At 33.8% G+C, this 19,853-nt stretch overlaps 2 protein-coding genes across 2 annotated transcripts; one reads left to right on the top strand and one right to left on the bottom strand.

Moving 5' to 3' along the window:
* The first annotated feature begins 8,076 nt into the window (after nucleotides 1-8,076).
* On the top strand, nucleotides 8,077-12,158 carry LOC107842522 (MDIS1-interacting receptor like kinase 1). Its single transcript, XM_016686420.2, has 2 exons — nucleotides 8,077-11,419; nucleotides 11,524-12,158. The coding sequence occupies exons 1-2, from the start codon at nucleotides 8,758-8,760 to the stop codon at nucleotides 11,937-11,939; spliced, it is 3,078 nt and encodes a 1,025-aa protein (XP_016541906.1). The 5' UTR covers nucleotides 8,077-8,757; the 3' UTR covers nucleotides 11,940-12,158.
* A 361-nt stretch (nucleotides 12,159-12,519) lies between these two features.
* On the bottom strand, nucleotides 12,520-18,426 carry LOC107842523 (auxin-responsive protein IAA13). Its single transcript, XM_016686421.2, has 5 exons — nucleotides 17,942-18,426; nucleotides 14,305-14,627; nucleotides 13,819-13,954; nucleotides 13,194-13,261; nucleotides 12,520-13,100 (listed from the first exon to the last, which is right to left on the bottom strand). The coding sequence occupies exons 1-5, from the start codon at nucleotides 18,262-18,264 to the stop codon at nucleotides 13,048-13,050; spliced, it is 903 nt and encodes a 300-aa protein (XP_016541907.1). The 5' UTR covers nucleotides 18,265-18,426; the 3' UTR covers nucleotides 12,520-13,047.
* Nucleotides 18,427-19,853: the final 1,427 nt, after the last annotated feature.

Genomic DNA, 19,853 nt, shown 5'->3' with positions numbered 1-19,853 from the left:
ATAAAGATATTATGTGAACTTATAATCGAACAACTCATCTTTAATTCCTTAAAAAAGGTAAACTTATTATTATGTGTGTTTGAAACATGATATATACTTGCCAAAGTATAGTTATGTGAATGGATTAGAATACGAGATGGTGGCATAACTTAAGAGCCTAAAGCCAAGTTAGGTTAAGGTTTAGAAAGTAAAAAAGTATAAAGGTGTATCACTAAATATGTATTGTAATTTGAATAGAGTTAAATGATTTGTAATGAAGTAGGGTCTTGAACTTAGTAATGACTTGAATGTAAGGGTTGTTAGATAATAGCAGAACCCTCAATCTCTGTATGAAAAAAAAGAAAGTGTATTAATGAATGAATTACTAGAGTTTAGACTTTATTTTGTTGAATGTGCACTCCTAAATGAATACCTGAATTTAATGAATAGTGCTTGATATGTTTGCTTTAGTAAGCCATGATTGGTCTTCGAACATGCTATAATTGATGAAATCAATGAATTATATCTACTTGTGATTTAGTTTATTAAAGTATATTTATTGTCTACATATTGAGTTGACCAAGTGTTGGGTGGTTGTTTATTGTTGCAATGAATACTTAAGAAACGTAATTGTTAAATGATATCCTAAGTGTTAATCACATATAATAAGGTCATATCAAAGACATGTTGATTGTAGAAGTATGATTGCTTATTCTTATAGTGGTTATGATTGTTCTGATATCTGTTATAACTATGAGATGTATCGATACCTGGACATCTTTACATCATTAATTGATATTATTCATTGATTGGCTCGGGTAACAGGCAGGTAAAGTATCATGATTCATTGGTTGGCTCGGATACTACATCGATACAATAGTAAGACTCTTAGCATGTGTGTACAAGATATTGATGAGTGTGAAGATTTTATGAGTGGACCCGAGTTATATTATAATTGTTGATTTGGGATCCTTATGTCGTCTGGTTACTTAACATATATTTTAGGATCCTTGTGCAATCCGGTTACTTGATATATATTTGGGATTTTTGTGTGGTCTGTTTACTTGGCATATATTTGAAATCCTTGTGTGGTCCAATTACTTGACATATATTTAAAATCTTTGTGTGGTTCCTTACTTGGCGTATATTCGAGATCCTTTATGGTCCGGACTAACGATATAAATGAAAGGTATATTTCTATTGATATCTACTTACTTATTTATTTGAGATAATGTGTAAGATATTGTTGCAAGTCATGTTTCTGTTGACTTAGCTTATCGTGGTTATCCATAGTTTGTTAACTAGGTCTATTATTGATAGTTAGAATCTTGTCTTGGTATATTGTCTATATTAACTTTCATTTAACTGAATTCTTGGTGTTGTGAAAAAATAAGTGGTAACGTTACGAAAGTAATTATTAAATGTTCATGATTGTACTTGTTACAATATTATGGTTATTTATCTCATTTATTATTGAGGTTAATTAAGGTGTAAGGAAAATAGATTGACTTATAATAACTATTATGGTTCAATAAGTGAGAGTTATGATGGATGACACTTGATGTAACGTGTGACGCATGATTAGTGAGATTAAGTGTGATTGACACTAAAGAGAATGTCAATAGTACCTACTGACTAATGATAATGAATTAGATCTAACTATGTCACTAAGAATATAGGTGGAAATACCCTTAGGTAATATAAGTGGATGAAAGTGATGTGACTTAATTTGTTATATAAGTTGTCATGCTTCTTTTTGTGATTTCTATATTGTATTTACGTGATTTAATACTAGTAGGCCGATGATAGCTCCAAGTATATGTTGTTTGTATTGATACTGTTCTTGTTATATTCTTTTTAGAGTATAGTTTGATTGCAGGATTAGTAGGTATTTCAGGTTTGATGTGGATAGTGATCTCGAACAACGTCTTTTCCTCTCATTCTTTTGATGGAAGTTGTGTCTTGTTTTATCCTTCATTATATAAAAGCTCTTATACTTGTTTAGACTAGTTCCTTGAAAAAGACTTTCAGTTGTATAAAAATGGTTGAAATAATTAAGATATTTTGTTATTTCTTTTAGAATTTTGCATATGATTTGAATGAGTGGTAAGAGTCTCCTATTTAGGTGGATTAGAGTAGGTGTCCGAATGATTTAGTTAGTTGGGTTATGACATACATACTTTTGTTTTTAATAGTTAAATGAGATTTGAACGTCAAATATCAATTTATATATATATATATATATATATATATATATAGCAATCATGGAATTTTCGAACAAATATTATCACTATAGAAAGAATTAATTATAATTATTGATCCTAATATAACTAATAGCCAAACAAGAGATAAGACATACTAAATTTTTGTCCGAGATTATATATGTTACCCCTTAGGGGTCGTTTAGTAGGAAAACAAGTTATTTTGAGATTATTAATTTCGAAATTTATTATTTTAGAGTTAGTTATTCCATTCTTAAGAAAGAAAAAAATAACACTACAATTTTCAAATACTAATTTCAAAATAAATTATCTTATAAATTGTATCTCAACTAAATATGAGATAAGTTCCCTTAAAATTAATCTCGATCCGTAAGGTTTTAACAGCATTTCTCTCTCTAATAATTGGAAAAGAAGAAAATTGACCAGGAAGCTACAGCTTCACATGGCCTCCATACAAATCCCTCACCACTTCCACTACTTGAGAAGCCAAGAAGCAGCATAACAAAGTGACACACCACTCACTGTTTGTATAATCTTAAAAAGAAGAAGAAAAAACTTCAAATGCTCCCACATGATTCCATGTGAATTTTCCCTGTTTACTCTATTTTGGCCTTTGTTTTACTCCATTTTTAAATGAGTAGGTACAGTTGGTGCCCTCAGACATACCTTCCCTTCCTTCTATCATTTTCCCCTTCTGATTTATCTCCTTTTAATTTAATTAATTTTCTATTGAATTGACTATCCTTCACTATTAGGGAAGGATCATGTTATAATGATTCAGGTAAGGAAACAAAAAAAAAGAAACTTCAAACTTTGGTATATACTTGGTGCAATTGTTATATACGTATAAATTCCGACCAAAATAATTAAAAAGATGATAATTTAAAAAGGAAACCGTTCATATCACAATAATGTATAAATTCCGACCAAAATAATTGAAAAGATGATAATTAAAAAGGAAATAGTTCAGATCATAATACTAGTAGAGCTTCCATTTCAAACATGGCTTGATCACCCTATTTCATGTATTTGTGTGTGAAGAAGGTTGTGAGTCACTTGGTTACAGATTTTTGTGTTGTGTTTACCTCTTGGAACAGAAGTTTCTTGGATCCAGATCAATAAATGAAATAGAAAAAGAGGGTGGGGAGGTCCTCAACTAGCTTTAGAAAAGAAATGCATTTTAGAAACTTTTCAATCTTGTGATCTTAAATTAAAGTTATGTTAAATATATTAAAATATTTTTTAATCTTGTGGTCCTAAACATATCACGTAAAAAGTTGAAATTAAAGTATTGCCAAAAAAGGAAAGGATCATCCTTTTTTAAACAGACTAAAAAGAAAAGTAGGTCATTCTTTTTTAAACAGAGAGAGTACTAATTTATAAAATATATACACATGTATACGTTAAATATATACTATTTTAGAGTCTATAGAAAATATACACACATATATACGTACCATTCAATATATATGTACTACTTTAAATAAAACATATACTATAATATATATACTACATATATACTCACACTATATATATAGTTATATACTAATTTATAAAATATATACACATGTATACGTTAAATATATATTACTTTAGAGTCTATAAAAAATATATACATGTGTATACGTACCATTCAATATATATACTAGTTTAAAAAATATACATACAACATATAAACACTATATATATACTAATTTATAAAACATATACACATGTATACATTAAATATATACTATTTTAGAGTCTATAGAAAGTAAATACACGTATATATGTACCATTCAATATATATACTACTTTAAAAAATATACATACAACATATAAACACTATATATATACTAATTTATTAAACATATACACTTGTATACGTTAAATATATACTACTTTAGAGTCTATAGAAAATATATACACATATATACGTACCATTCAATATATGTATTACTTTATAAAATATACATACAACATATAAATACTATATATATATTAATTTATTAAACATATACAGATGTGTACGTTAAATATATACTCCCTCCGTCTCAAATTTTCTAATTTGATTTCCCATTTTACTTGTCCTTTTTCATTAATCAAGAAAAGATAAAAAAAACTTTCCATGTTTTACCCTTTGTTAATTATTTTTTTCTTCAAATTAAAATGTAAACATCATTTAATAGGGACACTATAATAAATTAGTCATGTTATTAATTATTTTTCTTAATCAATGTGCTATCTCAATTTAGGACCGAGGGAGTACTACTTTAGAGTTATAGAAAATATATACGCATATCTACGTATCATTCAATATATGTATTACTTTAAAAAAAAATATGCTACTTAATATAATAAATTAATAATACTTGATAGTAAATTAGTAATATATTAAAACTAAGTATTTAATTTAAACTAGAAATTTAATTTAAATCATTAAATAAAAAAAATTATAAAGTAAGGAGTGAATAAATTTTATATTTTATTGATTGCAAAATGATTCAGAATTTATAATGTATATGAATAAAAAATCTACAAAGTTCTCATCATTTTTTCCAACTCATCCATGTTAACATTAACGGGAACTTACATAGGATAGTCAAAGTCAATGGAGGTAAAATCATGCATTGGACTTGATTGTGTCGAATTCTCCCTTGAAGTCATAATTTCTTCAAGATTCTGTTCATTTTTCGACTCCATCTTTTCCTTGATTTCTTCGTTCCGCTCTAATTTAATCTCTAAGGCAAACTAGAACATTCATGCAATTGCTTCCCAATGAGTGTCGGTTGTCTTCAAGCTATTGTCGTCTCTAACTAAAAGCGCTCTCCGATGCAACGGTTGACATTGGAACATTCAATATATCTCTAGCTAATCTTGAAAGCACAGAATATTATGTTTCATTATTCTTCCACCAATTCAACGCGTTGATCCGTCATTTACGATCCTCTATCGGCATTCGAAGATAATACTTAAGCTCTTCCCGAGAAGTTACTGTGTAAATTCCCTCCTCAAAACTGTTCCAAACATTTAAATCATAAATGTAATCAGGAAAACCACTATGTGCCAGCCTTTTAGAAGATGATAGCTCCTCGGGAGGATGAGGAACGACAGTTGGAGTGATATTTGTCGGTATAGCTAAATCAAGTAAATCAGCATAATGGTTATATAATTTATCTATGTAAATATTCGCAACACTCATAGCCGTCCACATATCTGGTTGTTCTTATTCTTTATCATCAGAATCATAGCTAGTATTTATCTGTAAGTTAGAATAAATAAGAGTACTAAAGTCGTACATAGTATTATATTTCATATACGGATTTAGTGTAGCACCAACCAATTAAATAGGGGAAATCAAAAAAATATATTTTTAAAATTTTGCAAACATAGCACCAACAATTTCTTTGTAATCTTCTTTATTCTTATATTATTTGAGCAAACCAGAAATATCGGCTATATATGCTAAAATATTGCAAACAGTAGGATAATAAGCATTGAAAAATTCAACCGTAGCTATATAAATTTTTTCCAAAAACTTAACAAGATCATCAATTATAGCCTAATCAGAATCATGTAGCATACATTCAATCGAATCAGTAAATGAACCAAAATATTGGTTAAAAGTTAGTGTGATAGGAACACTATAAGCATGACAAGTTTTTAAATAATCATACGTAGCATTCCATCTAGTATCACATTCTTCAGGCATCAATATCGGTCTAAATCCATTTTCTTGACATTTAACTTTAAATTATCTAATTCTTTTTCTTCGATTGTTTCCTTGAATAAAGCCAACAGCAAGCCGGACTTTTTTAATATAAAGTTCAAAATATTCAAGACCATCCCTTACAATTAAATTATATATATGACAAGCACACTTAACATGAAATATTTCAGGTGACGGCGGAGAAAACTTAGTTTTTAACTTTGTAATAACAGTCCTGTTGTTAGAAGCATTATCAAAAGTAATACATAACACTTTTTTTCAATACCATAAAATTCTGCAACTTTACTAATCGAATCAACAATAAATTCTCCAGTATGTCTACGATCTTCATCATACAAAAAAAAATACGTTTTTGCATAACATAATTACTATCTATCCAGTGACAATTAATGGTTAAATAATCATTTTTATTAACAGAACAACCAAGATCAGAAATTAGAGTCATTCTACATTGAGTATTTTTAACAATTTAGATAAATAAAAAACATATTGTGAATGAAGTCTAAAAATATCGGCCCGACAAGTACTTCTAGGAATACCATTAAACATAGGATTATAAATTGGTTGAATATAATGAATAAACACATCCGAAGAAGGAAAACTGAAAGACAAACAACCCACAGCTACTATTTTTGCTATTTCTTTCCGGTCCCTATATTTATTGTAATTCTTAATTACTTGACCGATTGCTGGGTCCATTCTAGTTTGTGTTGGCCCACCAACAGCCTCACCACCTTTTACAATAAATAACTCTCTTTCGTTATTATCATTTATAAGTCTTATTAACGTACCTGTACCCCTTGCTTGCCTTCACTTTTATGCTTATATACTTATTGACAAATATTGCATTGTACCTCAGTATCTCCTATACATGTAAAAAATTGTCATGCAATACTAGTTGTTCTACGAGCTCTTGAGGCACGGGGAGGACGGGGGGAGCGATTAATCGATTTAGATCTAACGTTACCATTTCCTATTGCGGGTGTCTTACCAATCTTTTCATCATTTTCATCTAAATCAACCACATCTACTTCATTTTCTTCTTCTATACCGTAATTTTTTTGAGCTTCTACATAATTCATGTCGTGAGCACCTACACCTACTTCTTCCTCAAAATGTTGACGAAGCGGTACCGAAGGCACACGGGCATATCTACTACTTGAACTACCTCTACCACCAGTAATTCACTTTTTACTACCACTACCACTTCCGGGATAAATATTTTTACACTTTTACTTGCAAGGTTTCTTAATTTATACATAATATAAATCAAACTAAAAAAATTCAAAATACTCAAATATAATAAAATTAAATATTCAACAATTAATACAATAATTAAAAATTAAAAGTAAGAGATGGAACGACAATACTAGCTTTTGAAAATATCTGAAAGTTGCGACTTTAGAAACTTCCACTAGTACTTTGTAATCGTAAAATTAAAAACTAAACTGAACACTTTAGAAAATATATAGAATTTTGAGAATTGAGATTTGAGAGAGAATGAGATTTGAGAGAATGAAAATTGTGTGGAAAATAATTTGAAAGTGTAGGGTATTTATAGGAATTTCTTTGGATTTAAAAAAATATTTTAAATGATAATCTTTTTTTTTTTTTTTAATGAAAAGAGCCAAGTAGCCATTTTTTGGGTCCAAACGGTCAAATAGCCGTTGGGCCCAACGGCTACTTTGGATCAACGGTCAAAAGCCCCATTTTTTTTTTAAGAAAAAATAAAAAATTATTCAGGCCGAGCCGGTTAACCGGCGGGCCTGGACCGGTTTTGGTTTGGGCCGGAGTAATCGGGCCTAATTTTAAAATTGGCCCAATCTGGAACCCGGTACCGGGGCTGACCAGGCTGGGTCAAATCAGGCCGGGCTGCTAAAGTGGGCTGGTTAGGGCCGGGTCAAACCGGCCCGATTGACACCGTTAGTTTTTGGGTAGTTATATTTGTCAATCAATATTGTCTTGTTAAACTTTATGATTAAAAAAGTTCAGGGGAACTTAAACATTGAGATTGAAGTAGAGTAACCTTCACTCGTAATTAATCTTCAAATCTCTGTCACTCACATGAGTTAAAAATACCTTTGACCCTAAGAAAAGCTCCCTTTCCCTATGTTCTCTTGACTGTGCACCCTTTATTCCATGTAGGTAAATTAAGCCATCTTTTATAAAAAGTCACCCAACAAAGAGAGAGAACTAATAGTAATTGAAGATAGATCTATGTGCAGATTGAGTCGCTCAACGTCGAATGCAAAGCTATATCCTAATCCCAAGCAAGTTGAGGATGCTATGTGAATCATTACCGTCATGTCGCTCATATGACAAGTTCTCCATATGTTTTACTGGCCTTTATAAATTTCTAACAAAAAGAACTTAAAACACAATAGAAGAGAAAAAAATAAAGATAAAAATATTAGTAACTCTTATACTGGTGATGCAAAATTACGCAGACTGTGAGAAGGAAAAAAAAAGCATTAGCTGATGAACACATGAAGAAGAACACATTCTCTCCATGTTCAATGTCGGAGTCATTACAATAAAGTCCACATATTTCCCCATTCAATATATTATTTGCATATTAACATAGCTGTTTTTTTTTGTTTTTTTTTTTTGCAGAACCCAAGATCTCACGACGTATTAATACTTCCTTTTTATTCTTAACTAATCCCCATGTGAACTTACAGTATTTTACTAACTCCAATAATATATAGTAATACTAATGCTCTTCTCTTTTTCTTACCTTCTCTCCTTCCTCCCTCGTTGGCCCCATCATCAACCTCACAATCATGATGCAATGCTAGCACAGAAATTCCTACCAAAAGACAGTGTAAGCACAGGAAACAAGTAATAATGAATTTGCTTACCATTTTCCTACTCTTCTTGTTTTACTGTTACGTTGCTTTTGCTAACGGGGTGATAGCAAAAGTTGAGTTGACTGATGAAGTGTCTGTTCTACTGTCTATTAAAGAAAGCCTCTTTGATCCGTTGGATCAACTCCACGATTGGACAGTGCCCAAGAGTGCAGCTCCAGGGAACTTAAGTGTTCCCTGCGGCTGGAAGGGAGTTGAATGTAACTCTGATGGTGCAGTCGAGAAGCTTGATCTGTCCCACATGAATCTCACTGGCAAAGTGTCTGATGATATCCAAAAGCTGAAGAGTTTGACGTCACTCAATCTATGCTGCAATGGGTTCTCATCACCATTGCCAAGAAGTTTCTCAAATCTCACTGCATTGAAGAGTATCGATGTGAGCCAGAACTACTTTGTCTATGGCTTCCCTGTGGGTTTTGGAATGTCAGAAGGGCTTATGTATCTGAATGCTTCGAGTAATAACTTCTCAGGTTATCTTCCTGAGGATATCGGAAATGCAACATTGCTTGAGAGTTTGGATTTTCGAGGAAATTTCTTCGAAGGTTCAATTCCTAAATCTTACAGGAAGTTGGGAAAGTTGAAGTTTTTAGGCCTTTCAGGGAATAATTTGACTGGCCACATTCCAGGAGAGCTGGGACAGCTTTCATCGCTTGAGACTATAGTTCTGGGATACAATGTTTTTGATGGTGGAATTCCAGCTGAGTTTGGAAATCTGACCAATCTCAAGTATCTTGATCTTGCTATTGGCAATCTTGGAGGTTCAGTTCCTTCTGAGCTGGGAAAGCTGAAGCAGCTCGACACGATTTTCTTGTACAAGAACAAGCTTGAAGGAAAGATTCCACCAGAGCTTGGCAACATGACTTCATTGCAGCTCCTTGATCTCTCTGATAACATGCTTATGGGTGAAATCCCAGCTGAGATTGCTGACCTTAAGAATTTGCAGCTTTTGAATTTGATGTCAAACAAATTATCAGGATCAGTTCCCCATGGGATTGGAGGTTTGCCTCAGCTGGAAGTATTTGAGCTATGGAATAACAGCTTATCAGGTCCTTTGCCAACTGACCTTGGCAGAAATTCACCACTGCAATGGGTGGATATTTCATCCAACTCATTCACTGGTTCAATTCCAGCAGGATTATGCACCAAAGGTAATCTCACTAAGCTTATCCTGTTCAACAATGCTTTCTCTGGTTCAATTCCGGCAGGTTTATCAACCTGTACGTCCCTCGTTCGTGTAAGAATGCAGAACAATCTTCTTTCGGGGACGATCCCAGCAGGTTTTGGTAAACTTGGGAAACTCCAGAGGCTGGAACTGGCAAACAATAGTCTGACAGGCCAAATCCCAAGTGATCTTGCTTCTTCTACCTCACTTTCTTTTATTGATTTCTCTACAAACCACCTTCAGTCTTCCATACCTTCATTCATTCTTGCAATTCCAAGTCTTCAAAATTTCATGGCCTCAGACAATAACCTGGTAGGCGAAATCCCGGATCAATTCCAGGATTGCCCTTCTCTTACTGTTCTGGATCTATCCACAAACCATTTCACTGGAGATCTTCCAGCTAGCATTGCTTCCTGTGAAAAGTTAGTAACTTTGAACCTTAGAAACAACCAATTAAATGGTCCAATTCCAAGAGCAATTTCCATGATGCCCACATTAGCTGTTCTAGATCTATCCAACAATTCTTTAACTGGTGGGATACCTGAGAACTTTGGGAATTCCCCAGCACTAGAAATGCTGAATGTTTCTCATAACAAACTGGAGGGTCCTGTCCCGGAAAATGGCATGCTGCGAACAATCAATCCCGATGACCTGATTGGCAATGCTGGTCTATGTGGTGGAATGCTTCCACCATGTGCTCACAATGCAGCGTACACATCGAAGCAAAAGAGCTTGCATGTGAAGCACATCATTGCAGGATGGCTAACTGGTGTGGCAGCTCTTCTGCTTCTTGTTACAGCAGCTCTTGGAGCTAGATCTCTATACAAGAGATGGCATGAAAATGGAAGCTGCTTTGAGCCAAGGTTTGAGATGAGCCGTGGTGAATGGCCATGGCGGTTGATGGCGTTCCAGAGACTAGGATTCACTAGTAATGACATATTAGCTTGCCTTAAGGAGTCCAATGTCATTGGAATGGGAGCAACAGGGGTTGTATACAAAGCTGAAATGCAACACCAGAATATGGTTGTTGCAGTAAAGAGGTTATGGAAATCTGGAACTGATATTGAGATGGGGGGCAGTGAAGATCTCGTAGGCGAGGTGAATGTTCTTGGAAAATTGAGGCATCGAAATATTGTCAGGCTTCTGGGGTTCCTTCACAACAATCGTGATGCAATGATAATATATGAGTATATGCAAAATGGCAGCCTAGGAGAAGCTTTACATGGTAAACAAGCAGCAGGGAGACTGCATGTCGATTGGGTCACTCGATATAACATAGCACTTGGAGTGGCACAAGGCCTTGCTTATCTCCATCATGATTGTCATCCACCAGTTATTCACCGTGATGTCAAGTCAAATAACATACTGCTTGATGCAAATCTAGAGGCAAGAATTGCAGATTTTGGATTGGCAAGAATGATGCTCAAGAAGAATGAAACAGTCTCCATGGTAGCTGGATCATATGGATACATAGCCCCTGGTATACTCCAAATTTGTCAGTCTGGTCTAGCAAACTCGATTTACACTTTCAGAGTGATCTTTGTTAATATTTGACAATCATTTATCTGTATTATCACTTTGCAGAGTATGGGTACACGTTGAAAGTGGATGAGAAGAGTGATATTTACAGCTATGGAGTTGTTCTCATGGAGCTCCTAACAGGAAAACGTCCTCTAGATCCTGAATTCGGGGAATCTGTTGACATTGTAGAGTGGTTTCGGATGAAGGTCCGAGACAATACGCCTTTAGAAGAAGCACTCGACCCCAATGTAGGAGCAACACAACATGTTCAAGAAGAAATGTTGTTAGTTTTAAGGATAGCAATTCTATGTATAGCCAAACTCCCCAAGGACAGACCATCCATGAGGGATGTTTTGACAATGATCGAAGAAGCAAAACCTCGGAGAAAAAGCAGTAGCAACAGTGGAGGTAGCCATGCTACTACTACTAACAAAGATAAGCCAATATTCAGTACATCACCTGTAAATGGCCTTCTGTAAGAAGAGAAGTCATGTCCCGTTTCATATTTGAATCCATTTTCTTTGTAATTTCATGTTCCTTGTATTTAGTTCATACATTGATTCTTGTATGTGTAGAATTAAGGTAGTACAGGCAGCATTCTTCTTGCTGCAGATGATGTTTTACTAATTTTTTGATCATGTAAGAAAAAGTTATTGATCGAATAACAGAGTTTTAACATAGAGATATTCTCTAATCAAGATTTGGAATTGCGTTGCTCATCTGAAATACCATTAGATTCAATAAAATGGAAGTGTCTTATCCTCACTAATTAAAAAAACAGCAATCCCTCCCAATCGAGGAGAATTCAGGCAATCAATAGTCATGGATATGGCTCAGGAAACATACATTCATAAAGAGAAACTTATCAAGACTTCTTTCTCTTGAACAAGTGATAATATGCAACATAAAAATCCAACGAAGGTTATTCTTGTCCAGAATTCCCCTCCCCCCGACTCGCCTTCTTTTCCCCAAACCAAACTCATTTTTAGATTTTTCTTGCTTCCATCCAGCATGGTAAAATGTACAATTCCTGCACACTCCTCCATGGCTAAGCTATACTCTCTTCCCAAAACTTCTGACAATCAAATAATTTTAAGTCTTATAGACAACACATGTTGCTCCAAGAAATAGTTGCAGAATAAGAGAAGACAAGAAATTGAAATACAAACATGAAGCAATGAAAGCTTGTACCAGAAGCAACAAAAAGGTTCCTAGTATGAACCTTGGAAACTTTCAACAACATTAGTGTTCAGCTGTTTCAGGGTGGGACAAGCTCATCATCATAATATAGTATAAGTGGACACATCCATGCTTCACAAGGGCAGAATGCAACTTCAGCAGAAGATTGTGTGGTGTATGACATATACAGGATCTTCTGTAATCCTTCAAAGGGATCTCCTCCCAGAGAGTGGGTAAACCGTGTGGTAAAAAGGCAAGAAAAGTGATTTTAAAAAAAAAAAACAAGGTCACATAGGACCAATTTGTTACTGAGAAAATTATTTTACCATCCACTATAATTTCCTTCTATACTTCATCTTTCAAATGGGGTTCTTTTTATATCTTTGGAAAGTAGGTTCTTTATCTGACCTATATAGGCTTTGTCCTCTGTCTTCCACCATTTCTTTCCATGAAACTTGGAGCTGAAATTTCAACAAAGAACTAGGTCAGCATGAAGTCATCAGTTTTTATCTGTATGAAGTACATGCACATCATACATATGACTCAACACCTACATGTACCGAGTCCATTGGCATCAGACGTCCTCATGATTCGTAATCTCTTGACTGAGCTAATAAACATCCTGAAACAACCAAGGAAACAAATAAGGCAACCATATGAAAAACATGGTTCTATTTTGTCAGTTTCCATACAGCAAAATGTTGTGTTCTACAAATAAGCTAGAAAGAACAGAGCGAAACAGAATTTTGGTAACATCTAATCTCTAGGAACACTAAATTGAAACAGCATCCAGCCATCCCAACCACTCTATTAGAACATAGTAAGTATTTAAACGAGCAGTAAAAAATAGGATACATAAAATGTAAAAATCAAATTCCCCAACTCACGTTGAAAATAATCCCCCTATTATTTTTTGAGCATCTTCTCCATTCATATTTACCTTGCGAAAACAATTCAGAGATAAAGCATGACGTATCTGTTGATTTTTTGCAACACATTTTATAAACCATAATTAGGTGTATTTTAGGGTGTAAGGCTGCGTACGATACACCCTTGTGGTGGGGCCCTTCCTCGGACACCGCGCATAGCGGTAGCTTTAGTGCACCGGGCTCCTTTTTAATTAGGTGTATTTTAGTTGCCATTGTGCAGGAGGAGTAAAGTAATAGATGTAGGACATACTCCCATGGAACATCTCCAACAAGCATCCAGTCTTCATCTTTGTCTTCATAAGTCAACACAAATTCAGATGATCCATCTAATAATCTTGAACATGATGTTGTTTCTGACATGACACCTAGCTCCTGTGCATTTGATGCTGGAGGCAGACAAAAACTACTAACATCAGGAACCATGGAAAATGAACCTTAAATATTAGGATAGAACTGCAAAGAATGGTTAAAAACACAGAATTTAGAAAGAAATGTCATTTCATCACAGGTGTCAGGCTTAGAACATATGGGATGGCATACATTTCCAACAAAAACACATAATTTATTACAAGCATGAACATTGTATCCGACAACACTTGGTGGAAAATTCATTCAACTTGTAAAGCAACTAAAACAGTTGAACTCATATCCTTCCTTGGGATATCTTAGGGGAACATATCCGTGGTGACAAGTTTGCCATTTTCAGATTAATGTATTAGGGAAAAGAACTACTCACATCTTGCACCAACAATCGTGCTGGGTCTTAAGAACATGTTGTCTAGAGTCCGTGCCAAGTTCTCATAGCTACTATGAGAATTCAGATCTACCTTCCTTCCAATTGTAACTCCATCCATATTGACCTTCACAAATAGGGAAGCCTTGACAAGCCCTTTCTCCTTTGTAAAGCTGTCGATCTTGCTGCTCCCAGCACTCGTGATAGTATTCTTACTTTCGCAGTTCTCAGTTGTCCTGGAAAATTCTTCTGGGACTGGTGATTTTGTCTGGTTAACTAGGGTGTTCATCCTATGAGTTCTTATAGGAGGCCATCCAACAACCTGGCTGCATTGTTGGATTTCAAGAAAAAGTTTAGTAGTAACAAATAAAAGCAGAAAAAGTCAAAAAGAAAGAAAAGTATGTTAAACAGCTAATTATAGTCTACTCACTAAGCAAATGCATCACCTACATTTGTAAGGAAGAAGAAAAAAATGATACAGGCACCCAAGGGCGTGGACTAGTTGTCAATGAAGTGGGTTAAGGACCATGAGGTCCAAGGTTCAACTCGCAACATAGACAAAAAACACTAGGTGATTCTTTTCATCTGTTCTAGCCTTGGTGGACAGAGTTACCTGATACCTGACGTGGGTGGGAGGTGGTATGTATCCCAAAAAAATTAATCGAGGTGCGTGAAAGGTGGCCCGGACACCAAGGTCATCAAAAAAGAAAGATATATTTTCCTCTGATGCAGCAAAAATTTCAAATGCGATGATATGTGCCATAATAGTGATGACATAGCTTAGCCATAAGTGGTAGGACGACATCAATTTCAGGGGTGCCAAGTAGCAGAACAATCAAAAGAACCATACATGAAAATAATGTCAGATCTGAGAAGGCCTATGGATGCATAGGTAAAACTAAAAAGTGAGAAATGACGGTTAAGAGCCAGATACAAATCCTAAGCTCAACAATTTGAATAACATCTATCAAAGCTGTACCTATACCATACAGTTTTCTTACACCACACACATTATTCGTCGAGTTTTACATAGAAGAGATATGAATTTGTTATCTAAAGGAATCAAATTCATATGAACATACTAAAAATGTAGCATGTCTTTATTATTTAAATAGAAGGCATGACCAATTAAAATACTGAAGTAGCATTTTACATTTCCAGAAGGTACCTTTGTATGAAGTCAATATGAAATCACACGTTAAACGATGTATACTTGTCATACTTATACAAGTAATAATGATATCGAACAATACCACATTAGATTGCAAACATATAGACCATAACAAATGCTCCAAAGAGAATTTGTTCATTTTATATAAAATAAGTTGCCCCAGAGGGCAAACCATTTTCTCCAACCCCAGAAATATTAGAAGTGAAACACTTCAAGGAATAGCACAACTAAAGAATGGCACCAAACTTATATAACCACACTCTTTAATGAACAACTAGCCATAAACTTAGTCAATTGGTACCATGAAACCGTTAACTTATAAGATGCAGCTCCTTTTTATCTTGAGAAGGTAAGGTAATTTTAGCATAAAGAGTGTGTATAACAACTGTACACAGAGATGCAACGTTCGTCAGGAATTCAATGTCAAAATCCTCCTAAGTTTCATGCATAATGCAGTCTCTAGCAATCATCAATTGTAAAAAATGAAAACCAGCACAACATTCAAAAGAGCATCCTCTCTTTTCTATGGGAAATTGATTTAGTTTTCTAGCTCCAAATGCTCTTAAACGTTAGTTGAATAGAGGATAAATCTGTTTTTTCTCTTTTATGTTGTGTAAACAATAGTTCTGCCAAAGATCCAATTCATGTTCGCTCGACTAAGATTAAAATCATTCATAAAACTTCCAATACTTTGATGTATACCTAATTCTCTCTCAAATTTATCATCCTGGAGATGGAAAACTCTCTCACAACAGCTCATCTTATCCTAGTGTCTAAAATACCATAACGGACTCATTATGCAAGAAAAGGTTGAGAAAAAGAGATTGATCTAAAATGACATAATATGAAGAACATTATCTCCACATCAATAGCAGGGGAGGCCATATTAATAATAAACAACTCAAGAGTAAGAAGAGGATGAATTGCTGTTAGTTGGCATTGCATGTGCAAAAGCCATAAATGGGGTCATGGATGTTTCCTATTGCATTGCAGTTATGTCTTGGGATACTGACCGTGGTATTACCCATCTTCAGCGTTCCATAGAATCTTCTTAAAGAAATGGTGGAGACAGTTCAGCAAGTAGGAGCATGACAACACAGGATGCTAGAAGAAGAAAGCAGTGGAAAAGCGTCCTAACATATATTCTTGGCTGCTATTACGAGAACATTTAAGGGACTAGAGAAACTTTAACGAAATATCAAAAATTTTCTCTTGCTTCATTTGTTATTTCATTTTCCCCCTTTTTGTCATCACCCGCTTGGTTTGGTATGTCAATGGTTTCTCTAAAAAATGGAACTCCTTTAAATCATGACCTTCTACACATCTGAAATACTTCTTTTTTTATTGGTACATCCAAAATACTTCTCTTGTGAAAACAGTATGCTCGGAATAAAATTGTATCATTAGAAGAGGCTAGTAGTTTATATCAGGTAGTAAGAAGTACATCCATCACTCATTCACCATTTAATGGAAATGAGAAAGAAAACCAAATCTACGAGAAGAACCTCTGTCCCAATGCTCTAGCCATAAGGTTGTCATTGTTTGTACGGAAAAAAAGAAGAAGAAAACAACCTGACATCCAGTTACTATTTCCATTTCTAATTACCAGACTGATGACTTCTGGTTCCAAGGGTTTTTACAAAGTAGTCTTTGACCAGAAACATATTGCATCTTCAAGAATTCTATGAATAGTTGAGATCAATTTAATTTGATAGAATCATCGATCAACATGAAACCCATTGCATTGTTAAAATCATGTCAAATAAAAACCAGAGATGGTGTTATCTGTGTGTGCATCCTGTTGACATAATAAAATCAACATATAAGCCCATCTTCTTCCACATAAAATTTGAAGAAGCTTACTCCCCCACCCCTTCTCCCTTTGACTCTTTCTCCTAGAACAATGTTTGCGCTACTAGTTGCTGTCAAATATTAAAAAGGATGAGTCCCCCAGTTGCTGCTTCAGCTTTGTGTCACCTCAAACAAGATTCTTCCTTAAGATGAATGGACAGAAATACTGAATAAAAATTAGGAGGTTTAGTAAAGTACAATATCCTACCACGAGGAAGAATATAATTCAGAGATATAGAAAGGACACAGACAAGATAAATGTTTATCATAAAAAGAACTGAAAAAAAAATGCACTTCATCATAGGTATCTAATTCCTAGAGAACCAAATGTACAGCAAACAAATATTTTGCTCAAATCAAACAAGATGAAATAAGAAGAACAATATCTTTAAAAGGAAAAAAAATGATGCATAGTTACATCAAATAATCATAGTAGAAGAATATAGACGAAAGAAAATCCGTTGGCAAAGCATCAAACACACACCTAATCATATCCTACGGAAATTGATGGAAGAATAATAAAGGGGAGCCGGGTGCACTAAAGCTCCCGCTATGTGCCGAACTACGAACTACAATGATCAATTGTACACCGCTTAAAAAAACGAGGAGAATAAATACCTGAGAGTAGAACGAGGAGGAGAAATAGAAAGAGCAGGTCTCTTGGTGCCACAAGAAGCATTATTAGCTTTTGTAGCTGAAGAAGATGAACATGAAGATGATGAATTAGAAGCCAAAGGTGAAGAGAAATCATTGGGTGTCAAGATTTTTGCATATTGACCAGTTTTAGACTTGGGAACAGCAGCAACACCAAGACTGAGTCCAAGACCCAATTCAAGTTCAGAGTCATCAGGGTATGATGAAGAAGCCTCAGATGATAACATCACCATATTCTCTTCAGTAGAAATTGAACCCAACTCCATTAGACCAAGAGTGTCTTTCATCAAATGAAAAAGAAAAAAAAAAAGACTAGGGGTTTCTTGATTTTCAAGAAGAAAAGGGAGAGCAAATGTTGAGCGTAGGTAGGTAAGGGAGGGGAGGGGGAGTGTTGGAGAAGGTCACACTTTGGATGGTGGTTTGTGCGGTCGCATAATGTAGGATTATATGGTATGGTATGGCATGATATTATCCAGTACAATATAATGTCGCTACTGTTTAACAACTGATATTATAGCATGACTGATAAATGTATTAAGATATTTTTAATTATTATTAATATTAAATTTATTAATAATATATTTGTTTTAGCTAATCTGTCATAAATTATATCATGTAAATATATTAAGTTATTAAATTCATATAAATTTTAACAAAAGTAATACAAGAGTAGATCACAATAAATATAATTGAATTTATTTTTTATAACAATAAATTTTATTTTCTTTGAGTGTTTTGAAACGTGATCAACAACGACAAGTAAAAAGTTTGAATATATTTTTTGTGCATGCTAGGAAGTGTTCGGTATGAAATACAAAAAAAAAATTAGAAAAACAAATGGTTTATTACTTCTTTTCTTGTGTTCGTTACGCAAATTGAAAAATATTTTTTTAAAATTTTTTTGTATATATTTAATACAATATAATGAGAATGAATAGAATAAGGGGAGTGGGGTAAGAAAAAATTATGAACTTTTGTTAAAAAGAATATTTGAGGGTGGGATAGTGGAGTGGAGTGGGGGATCGTTGTTGATCCATGTCTTGATTTGGATCTTCTAATTATTCCTAATTCTAGTAGCTCTTAGTCCAACAACTTAAGCACATGATATAAGATATTCCAGACTTAACATTATCATTAGAAATAGACTATTTAATATATATATATATATATATATATATATATATATATATATATCCATACAATTTTGTAAACAAAGTATATACTCTACTAACAGGAGAAGATCTCAATAGTGGATTAGTAGTATTGTAGTAAAAAACCCTAATACATTTAGAACAACTAAGTATGAATAATTGATCAAGGATTAAATAATTTCTAAATGACTATTTTTATTATTGTACAATTAGTGGGAACTCGTTTGATCAGAGTCTAGGAGCTAGATTATTTAAAAAATTACCTGGAGCTCTAGGAAGAGAGATAGAAGAAAAATGATTCAAAAGAGAAGGAGTAATATAAAACTCAAACAACCAATGGTGAATAAGGAAAAGAATACATGTAATGGATATATTATAAGAAAAATGTACAAATATACAACTACAAAAACAATTAAAAAAAAGTGATATAGATTTTTGTAAAAACATATATACTACACAACATTATGACCAAGATTATAAAAAGAAAAAGACATATAAAAAAGACTATCACCCTAGGAAGAAATAGTACTTAAGAAGATCAAACACAAGAAAGTCATACCTAGATAAGAATAAACATGTAAGAAAATATAATACTAGTAGAACCTACAAATATAGATTAGAATGCTTTACCTGCGGAAGTATAGAGCACTTAGCAAATACTTGTCCAAAAAGAAACAATACTAGATCTAGGAATGCACAATTAATAGAAGATGTAAATGAAAATT

Source organism: Capsicum annuum, chromosome 9, assembly GCF_002878395.1.
Source record: "Capsicum annuum cultivar UCD-10X-F1 chromosome 9, UCD10Xv1.1, whole genome shotgun sequence".
Taxonomy (NCBI): domain Eukaryota; kingdom Viridiplantae; phylum Streptophyta; class Magnoliopsida; order Solanales; family Solanaceae; genus Capsicum; species Capsicum annuum.
The sequence above is the reverse complement of the archived record's forward strand: the minus strand, read 5'-3'. Positions and strand labels throughout refer to the sequence as shown.